Below are 10,188 nucleotides of genomic sequence, written 5' to 3' on the forward strand. Positions count from 1 at the left end.
ACCGCTCGAGTCTTTCCTCCAACTCGGGCCACCTCGCCTTATGTCCGCGGAAACTCAGCTGCGTCTTCTTGACCTGCCGGAGCTTGTTTTCCAGCTTCCTCCATTTGCGAACCATCGATTCGTTAATCTTAAATTCTCTTGCCGCTGCTCGATTTCCATGTTCCTCCTCGTAGCTGATGGCCTTCAGTTTAAACTGTGCTTCATAAGCGTGTCTCTTTGCCATTTTCAGGGTTGTTAAAACAACGATGTCCTGCATAATGCACATACCTGTTCTTTTATACAGGTATGTGCGATTGTCCCAGTATATACGATCAACGCCCACACTTCACCCTTTAACGTTCTCATGGTGTTCTCTACTACGTCCTCCTTACAACACATAGGGCGCACCGCGCTATAGGGCGCGCCGCACTTTTTGAAGAAAATCTAAGACTTTTAAGTGCGCCTTATGGTCGTGAAAATACGGTATGTCAAAATTTTGAGAAAATAACTCGAAATTTTGAGTTATGGATCTTTTTTTTTTTTTTTTCTAGTGGCGGAAACGGACTTCCATACTAACCAGATTAAATATTGTAATAAGATTTTGGTGACACGTTGGAAGCATTGTGTGGATGAAACGGTACATGAAATGACCAAATGTGAGCTACATTTTAAATACAATTTAAATATGGCATTAGGTCTCGCCCCTAATGGGAAGCCAAATTGCCACCTATGCCCTAAAATATGCAATTCTTTAAAAGCTATTTCACTTTTAATAGTATCATAAGCAGACAACATAAATGTATATGGTAACTGTATCATATATCACATAGGGTCATTTTTTTCATGGTATTGTGCTGCATTCTCCAGAGTGAGAAAACTACAGTGGCCCTGTGAGGCCAAACGGACTGCAATTTAAGAAAACACCAGCAATAAGAAAAACACTGCAAAAAAACACAATACACAACGGAAATAGGAAAAACAAGAACAGAAATAGGAAAAACGAAAACAGAATTAGGAAAAACAGATTTCCAAAAGCACAAGGGAAGTGTTTCTGGGGAGACAATAACCTGACGGACCAGTTGCAGGAACCAAAATATGCCAGGTAAGTGTGTTTTAATCTCATGATTCATGTAATACTGTTGGCGGATTTTCAGATTAACACACTTTCGGATTAACACACTTCCCTCTCATCCTTTCTTTCCTGACAAAACCGATAGATCCTCCACTTCTTTTAAGTGTCTCCCAGCGCAATTCTTAGCATATTTTGGTTCCTGCAACTGGTCCGTCGGGTTATAGTCTCCGCAGAAACACTTCCCTTGTGCCTTTGGAAATCAGTTTTTTCCTATTTCTGTTTTCGTTTTTCCTATTTCCGTTGTGTTTTGAGCACTTTTGCAGCTTTTTTCTTATTGCTGGTGTTTTCTTAAGTTGCAGTCCGTCTGGCCTCTCAGAGCCACCGTAGCGAAAACAAAACTACTACAGAAGTACTAAAAAATGCAGTTCCTAAACTGGCCACTTGAGGTCTGCTCCGAGAGCATGTCAATCCCCATAGAGTACCATGTTAAAGGGCTCAAATTGATAGCGTTCAGAAGCAGAAAACTAAACACTGGTTTTGAGCATATTCACTGTGCTCAGATGACTCAAATGCAGATTTTGACTGACAACACAAGCCTGTTTAGGCTTCACTAATCCCACTTACTATTCTGATCCTCTTCATCATGTTTCGTACCATCTGGGGCATTTTTAATGGAAGTATCTGCCAAACCATCCAAAAAACTTGTGCTTCAGTCTTGGTGCGTCAAATTCTAGTATTTTATTAGTTTGTTACTTAACGCTAATTAAGATAACTAAAGATAACTAAAATGCTAATTAGCAGATACATGAATCTGTGCAGTTTGATAACTTCTCACTTCACCCTCTGATCTAAATATGGTTAACACAAAATCAGTGTTGATTTTGACAGCAAATTTTCATCTATAGTTTTAGTCATTATTGAGGCAAATCCTAAATATCATGCAATACAGTGGAGTAAATCTGAAGTATGCTATACATATTTTCCTTGACATTAAATGTTAAATCTGTCCATGTGTCTACTCTTCTTTCGTCCCAATCGCTGACATTTTGTCACGTTTTTATGAGAAACAGGGAGCATTGGAACTCCCACTGTGGAGATCAAAGTGTGCGCATCTAATCTTATTGCACAAGGAAATTAATTCTGACTGACTCACTTCCAAACTTGTCCCGCCTTTTTACACAACTTAATTAGTTCTGATTGGATATTGTCTAGTAGTTTAGTTATTAGTTTTTTGCTTTGGTATCGTCTTGTTTTCGTCAGGAAAAGAGGTCATTGATGAAAACTATGGAGAAAATTATTAGTCAACAAAATTAAGACTGCATTTTGAAGCTAACATGTTAACCATATTAACATCGTACCTTCAAAATGAAAAGTCTAGAATTTTGGCGGTTGACATCATTTATACACAGTCAGTATTTGCCAGCAGTGAAGTAGCCCAAACTGACTATTTTGCAGCTTTCTAATATGTTGTATTATTTAATTTTGTTTACTTTGTTACTGTTATTACTGTCTTGGAGCAACTATGATCACGTAATATCTTGTGGGATTGATAAAGTATTCTGATTCTGATTAAAGCACCAGCACCTGCCTCACCTTTCAGACCCAGAGACTGTGTGTGCATATGCTCATAAACTCACTGTCACTAGGGTTGCAAGCCTGTTGTTTTCTGGTTGAACTGGGCTTCTTTTGACATGTTCCTGCAGTCCGCTATTTGGATTAGACCCATTGTGCATGAAAATTGCATTCGCGTCTATAAAAAGCAAATGTTTTATTTTACCCAAATCCCACCAAACTGAATCCAAATCAACACGTTAAACCACACTATCACACTTACTGTGCACACACATGCACATAAACACTCCAAGTGAAATGCTCTGTCCTCATTTAGTTATATTACTCCCCACAAAGACTATATAGGAACACTGTATGATTAACATTACACTATGAGAGAGTGAGAATGAGAGTGTTTGCAATGATACCAAATAAAAGCTTTACTTTCTTGTTTCTGGGCAACAAGAGTGGGCGATGTTGAGTTGATTCCTCCAGCACAGTTGTGATGGATTTATATAGCACTTTTCTAGTCCTACTGACCACTCAGAGCACCAAAAGGACGCATCCTTTAAAAAAAAGATTTTTTTTTGATAGAACCTTATCCTACGACCCCCACTTATTGATTCATTAGAGGTGCTAAAGTTCAGTGTCGTGACCTAGAGCACTTCACATACAGACTGCAGGAGCCAGGGATTGAACTGCTTTCTGATTAGTGGATTGTACTACTTGCCTGCTGTATGGCTCCCAAACCTTTTACTGACTGAAGCATTTTTATGCTGAATGGTAGAACCAGAGCCAGATCTAACTGCCGGCTACCATACATGCTTACAAACTTATCAGTGAATCAGCTCATCTTGTATAATATTTTCCAGAAATTAGTTTATTATATTTAAAGGCTATTTTACACCTAAACACTGGACAGTTTTTCAGTTTTTGCTCCTACTGAAGCAAATCCCTTCACCATTATATAAAAACTGTATTTTATTTTTTATTTTTATTTTTTTTTATTGTTACATTTTAGCCACATAATGTCACCATAGATTTTCTGAGTTTCACATCAACAAACCACAGGCAGTCTAAGCAAAAATATGTTTCGGTATGCAGTGTGTTGTGTTGCTCCTCGATGAACGCGACAGTGGCAACATCTAAAATACTCTGAAGTTGTTTAGAGTGTCCTTTAAACTGTCTATGAAAGAAAGCCTCTTAAAGCATTTACTTGAAGAGCACCTTGGCCTCTTTTTCTTCTTCTTCTTCATTAAGCTGCATATGTATACTCTAAGAAAACCCAGCAGAGGCTTTCTGTCTCCTGTCTTCCTTAAATAATGGAAATCACATTAAGAGAAGGATGTGGGCTGTTCTCATACCTTACATCAGCCTGAATTTGCCTCATTTGCATCCATTTATACTTCGTTGAGATTTTAATTAGGGTACGTGCCACGGACAGACAAAAAGAATGTGCATAAATGAAGCTGGGAAGGGTTTATCATCCACTGCTCAAACATACCCTCAAAGCTTTAAAGTTTTCAAACGTAAACATCTTCTGCCCAGTCCTGATATAGGCAATAAAGAGAGAAGGCCAGTGTACCTCCTGACCTCATTATGCCAGCGGAAGGCGAGCTGCTCTTTGTTCTCTCTGCTGCCTGTGACACTGCTTTCCCTCCTCCTGCTTGACTCTCTTCCTCTCTTTCCTCTCTCGTGCTAACAAGCTGCCTTTTTCCTGAGATAAGGCCAGCAGATTGAGCAGTCTTACTCAGTTCCAGTTCTGCAACAGCAGCAGAATAATTTCTTATTTATTTTGTACAGGCTATAAAATTGTGCTTGAATTAGATTTTCTTATTTTTACGCTGTTACTTTGAGCTTCAGTTGTGATTATTGCTGTTGTAACTATGACTTAATGTGTAGTTCTTGTCCATTTGACTTGTGCTGAGTTTGATCTTTTCTTGATTTTTATCATTACACAGAGCCTATATATATGTTTGCGTGTGTCAGTGAGTGCATGTGCAGTGTGCACGGGTGTAATCCAGCAGCTGCTCCAGCCTCAGGAGAGCCCGAGACAGAGGAGTGAGGGAAATGAAAGTGGAGGGATGATAGCGGAGGGGCGCCCTCGGAGAGCCAGGGATCATTGATGGGGCTCTCTGGAGAAGAGAACAAACAAACTTTAAATCAGAAAGGATGAGAGGGGCCATGGCCTGCAGAAATGGAACCCTCTGCTGAGTGTGTGCGCTGTATGAGTGTGTGTGCTTGTGCACACTTTTGTGTCTGCCTGCAAAGCCCATTCAGCTTACCATGAAAAGTTTTGGAGTCTGGGTATAGTCACGTACATAAATGAAATCTGGGCTTATGGTACAGTATAACCAAGGTTTTTCCAGGGCTGTAAAGAGGCTTATAGGTAGTTATGTCGCCAGCAGGGTTTGCTGTGCTCGGGAAACGGTGCCAGAGACTCTCAAGAGTGCACAACAAGCTTTGAGAGGGAAGATAAGGCAGCTGGAATCCATTCAGAAGCCATAAGCAAAGCTTAGATTCACTAAACATTGTACCCAACAGTTTTGGTTGGCGCATTTTCCTTTAGGTAGGCACAAAAACCTTTCTGCTAAGGGATTCATGGGTTTATTCATGTGCTGAGGGGAATGTAACATTAACACAGACAGTGCGCATTACACACTTCTATGCATTACTATGTAACATAATTTACAAGTCATCCTTGCTGCCTTGTACATGTGACAGATCAAGTTAAAGTATAAATGGCTGCTCTCGTGAGCTTACTCCTAAAATGAAGATACAGTCACCTTTTAGTCCCTGAAGACTCTGAAAAGAAATCATGTGTGAGGGGGCAAGATGTTCAGAAGGAATTCAACAAAAAATACTGAAACACTCACACACATAGTACCACATTTTGCCACTATGCAGAAAGCTTTGGGTTTGTGCTACAACCCCTCAGGTTCGTTTGCTGTCCGGAGAGTCTTATAATTAACCAGACCAATGCCTGCTGGGAAGTGAGAAGCTAATAAGAGACATTAGAGGTGGCTGGTTTGTTGGAGGTGTCAGGTAAAAACAATTATCCTCACATATATCATGACTTTAAGAAGCACACACAAATGCAAGGAACCAAACACACAGACAGACGTGCATGGAGATGGAATGATAAAAACAAAAATGCGGATGCAGACGTGACAGCGATTTCCTCTAACTAAATAAAGTGCACACGTCTCTGCTTAGATCAAGTGCTTTGTCTGAAAGGAGTCAAAAAGAAATGATTATTTTTTCATATGCTGTTTGCTTTTTTTAATTTCCCTCCATGCACACCATCACGAGAACAAGAGTCGCCTCTGTGACAGAGTTAATGAGGGCGCTGGGCTGAGAATAAAAGCAAAATATCACTAAAAAGTGTTTACTTATGAATCAAAGACAGAGACCGGAATAAATCGAGGAGTTTAAACAAAAGTAAATTATTCAGCAGATCTGTTTAATCCTCAGAAAAGCTGGCCCGTATTTGATTGTTATTTGCGGCGCAAATGTGTTTGAATTTCGACTCGATTATTTTCAACAACAAATGCCAAAACACCAACAAAATCTCCCTTACAGTCGATGAATTTCAAGCAAATAATCCCCCCACCCTTTTTTCCCCTCCTTCTCTCTCTCTCTTTCTCTCTCTCTCACAGCATCATACCAAGTGAAGCAGGGGACATGTGAGGTGGTGGCGGTGCATCGCTGCTGTAATAAGAATAAGATTGAGGAGCGCTCTCAAACCGTCAAGTGTTCCTGTTTCCCGGGGCAGGTCGCTGGCACGACCAGAGCCAGACCCTCCTGTGTGGAAGGTAAAACTACGTGTGAGTGTTAGTGTGAGTGTGTATATCAGGCCAAGCGTCTCTTCCAGTGGTTCCTCATTTATACAAAACAAAACCCGATGTGAGAATCTCTTGAAATGAAGTAGAATTAGTGATACTAGTGGAGCTGATCACCGACCAACAGCCTGAGTGGATGTTTGGGCTGAAAATCAGCCCCGTCTTCTAACAGCGCACAGGCCTGAATTTGTTGGGCATCGTTGCTTTGTGAAACACATAAACAAGTAGGGTGTGCTTTCGGTTTCTGTGTTTTGTGCATCATATTGCAGACATCTCCCCCACAACACTGCAGCAGAGGCTCTCCATTTCTGCCAGATCTTTTTGGTATCTGTTGGAAACCTTTGCGAGCGTGACTGGAATTCCAAATGAAGATTTTGCAGGTTTGGACAGTGCTTCGCTGCACAACATGTTTTTGTAATAATTGACACGCTGCTGAATCCGGCGGGGTCACGAAGGCTAAAAATGGTTTTAATTATCTTGCATCATTAAAGTTTCTACATGAAACTTCTCACCTAAAACAAATCATTACTAGATTCATTTTGGAGATATTAGAAACGTAAATAGATGAGTTTAAATTTGCTGCCAGGTTGGATTCTGTCTGAAAATGACTTTTTTTTAAATGGCACACTGCTGCTGGATTGAAAATGTATTTTCAGTTTATTTCCCTATAATAGAAGGAGTGAGATTGAGAGTGAATTCACACCATTGTCTTTACTTAAATTAAGATAGGATGTTTACTGGAAAATGAATGTAAAGCACCTTTAAGTGGGTCTTGAGTAATAGGATTTTTAATGTGTTAAAGTAAACCTGGATATATCTCGGTCCTCTTTCACCAGCGGTTTGGGGTTCATTGCATCCCAAGGAGATAACATGAAAAGTTAAAGCCACTAATGCCGGTAATGTTTCTCCTTGCCTTGCTAATTCCCCCATGCCATATGAAAGGAGAATCAAAAATATGACATCAGATTGGATACTTAAGCTGCGGTTTTAAAGGAATGCTGGTATATGGGACAGCTTAACGTTTCATATCCAGTCAGGCCGCGCGAGTATTTGACAGATGGTGATAGAGAAAGTATTTTCTTTGCATGTTTTTATGGGTTCAGACAGAACATTTGGGTGATTAGCGAGAGGAAAGTTTTTATAAACAAATAAAAGCATGACATCAAACCCTTATGTTGGTTATGATTTTCAAGTCAACAGTTAAATAAAAATGTTGGATTCTGAAAAACGACAACAACAAAAATATCATCAAGCTAATTAATCATCCACAGACTTTCGCTCAGATACACAAATGTGTCTGTTTATACATGCTGAGTGTGTGGGTGTGTGTGTGCGTGCGGCTAGTAGCGAAGATGGACAGACGAAAGCTGAGGGTCGTTTTCATAGACCTCTGTTGCACCCGTTTGTCCGCATCGAGAGCTGCTGCCCAGCAAGAAACAAGCAGTGTCACTGACCCCTATCATCCGCAGACGCTCCGCTGAGATCAGACACACACACACACTGTGTCAGCCAACCTCATCCAATCGCACTGTATTAGCCCCCTACCAGAAGAAAATACACAGTTGTTTAATACGTGAGCGGAGACACTACCTCTCCAAAGCTCGAGGGTTATTCATACTGTTAACGTCACCTCGGGAAGGGGACTGGAAGCTGATTCCACACTTGCAAACAAATAAGTAATGAATCTACACAAATAGAGTCTTTGATGTGACATCTGTGGGCAAACTTGAAGTGATGTCTCTTTTTTTTCTGTTTCAGATTTGGAGCTAGATCAGATTTCACAGCGTTTGGTTTATTTTCCATGAAAAATAGCATATTAGCCCCATTATCACTCTAATGCTGTAAATGAATGATATGGTAATTATCAAGAAGGGTAAAAAACGAGCCAAAACAAATCTCATTCACCCCGGCTCGCTGTTTGTTGACGTCTATTGACAGACAGTGCAGCACACAAACAAGAACTACTCACAGTCATTTAGTTTGGCAAATAGCAACTTCTTATTAAAATGCACATTATTTTTGACACTTGGTTCCCAATCCTACAGCTGTGCTATTGCTACATACAATCGGCTTTAATACAACTTCCCATTTTCATTCGAGTCTTTGCAAATGCCCGCACGCTTTCCACCTTTACTAGTCAGGGCTGTGCACACACTGCCAGTCTGTGCCAACCTCCAGGCATTGAGTTGCTATTGCTGCGCGTGACCAGTAGACGGTGCTTTCCCCATTGAAATAACTTTAGTAACAAGCATACCTGCTGGTTCATTTCAGCACCATTTTCACCCAATAAAAAAGTAGATTTGTTTTTTAACCTCTTTGATGAGTTCCAAGATGGGAACTATTGCTTGATAATGATAAAACCAGGCAACCATAGCAAAGATGATTGGCTTTGTAATGAAAGCCAGGATAAACAAGGAATCACGTGAAACTTTGCTAACCCTTCAGAGCAGGCACTGCACTGATTCCTTGCTTTTATTTGTTTACTTCAAAGACGTGGTCTCGTTTGCTAAAAGGAGGAGTGACACTAATGAGAACCTAATGCACTCTGCGTGTGATTGAGAGTTAGTGATGGATTCTTTTTGATGGTCTTAATCACTTCTTTCGACTCACACGCACGCACAGACTGCGCGGTTCTGCCGTCACACCGGTCACGAGGCTTTCTAATTTTCTATTCAGATCTCACCTCGGACTCTCACCTCCTCTCACTTCCAAATCCAGTGCTCAGCAGCACTTATCTCATGAGTCAGGCTTGACCTCTGAGTTCACAGTTCCAAAAGATCTCACCTCATCCAGGGTTTTCTTACGCACACAAACACACCTCAGTGCACGCACACATCCACGCGTGCTTCTCTCTCCCCTTTTTTTTGGCTGGAGCACTGATGGAAAGAGACAACCCCCTCTCAGCAGGTAGCCTTTGTAGAAAAGCCATAGTGTAAATGGAGTTACATTATTGATGCTGGCTGAAAGAGGAGTTAATGGTGAGAGGTCCCATTACTGGGCTGCTGCACTGCATGGTGGGATACGCTTTTTCAAGTGAACTCTATTCATCACAACAACCCTGAAACCCACTTCTGTGTTGGCTTCTTTTCTTTTTCTTCTCTGTTGGAATTAGCGCTGGTGGCGTGTGAGAATAAAGGGTTTGTCCTGCAAAAAGTAAGGTCATTTGGAGAAGTCTAAATCTGCGCGTGAAGAGTTTGCAGAGGTAGAATTGTTAACCGGAAAAAAAAATAGAAGTCAAGCGGTGAAGCTCTTTTCGGGCTAACGCTGTAGGAGAAATGCACCCTGTCCACTTCTGAGTGGCTCACATATATTTTATATTTATATATCCTAAAAAACAAACAAAACACAGGTCGATGTCAAGAAAAGAAGTGCAGTAGCAGAGTTATGTTATGGAAATGTTTTCCTTGGTGTCACAGTACGCTAATCTATCTTTGAAGGACAGGAACAAACTGTTGCAAATTGTGAACAGTAACAGCAGCTTAGCCCAGAGCCTCTTTATACCAGACAGCTACAGAGGATGACCAGTTCCATCGTAAATGCTGACGGCCACCCCCTATTTGACGAGGTTAGCAGTCCCTAAATGCAGGACAAAGCTGTAAAGAAACAGCTTTGTCCCATGTTGCTATTCTTCATCTGAATAAGTAATATCCATTGATTTTTAATTTGTGATTTATTATGATATTGTTTTTAGCTTCTTGGCCTTTTTGTTATTGTATTTATTAGTCTGAAGGTTTGCAGTTGGGG

General features: G+C 40.7%; 1 protein-coding gene across 1 annotated transcript in view; it reads left to right on the forward strand.

Moving 5' to 3' along the window:
• tafa4b (TAFA chemokine like family member 4b) overlaps window positions 1–10,188 on the forward strand; it is a 38,542-nt gene that overhangs the window by 18,774 nt on the left and 9,580 nt on the right. The window contains exon 4 of the mRNA XM_005731190.1: window positions 6,262–6,417. Coding sequence (XP_005731247.1) covers window positions 6,262–6,417 — 156 coding nt within the window. The remainder of the gene's footprint in view (window positions 1–6,261; window positions 6,418–10,188) is intronic.

The sequence above is a fragment of the Pundamilia nyererei genome, unplaced genomic scaffold (assembly GCF_000239375.1).
Source record: "Pundamilia nyererei isolate P.nyererei 1_Seehausen unplaced genomic scaffold, PunNye1.0 scaffold00042, whole genome shotgun sequence".
Classification (NCBI taxonomy): domain Eukaryota; kingdom Metazoa; phylum Chordata; class Actinopteri; order Cichliformes; family Cichlidae; genus Pundamilia; species Pundamilia nyererei.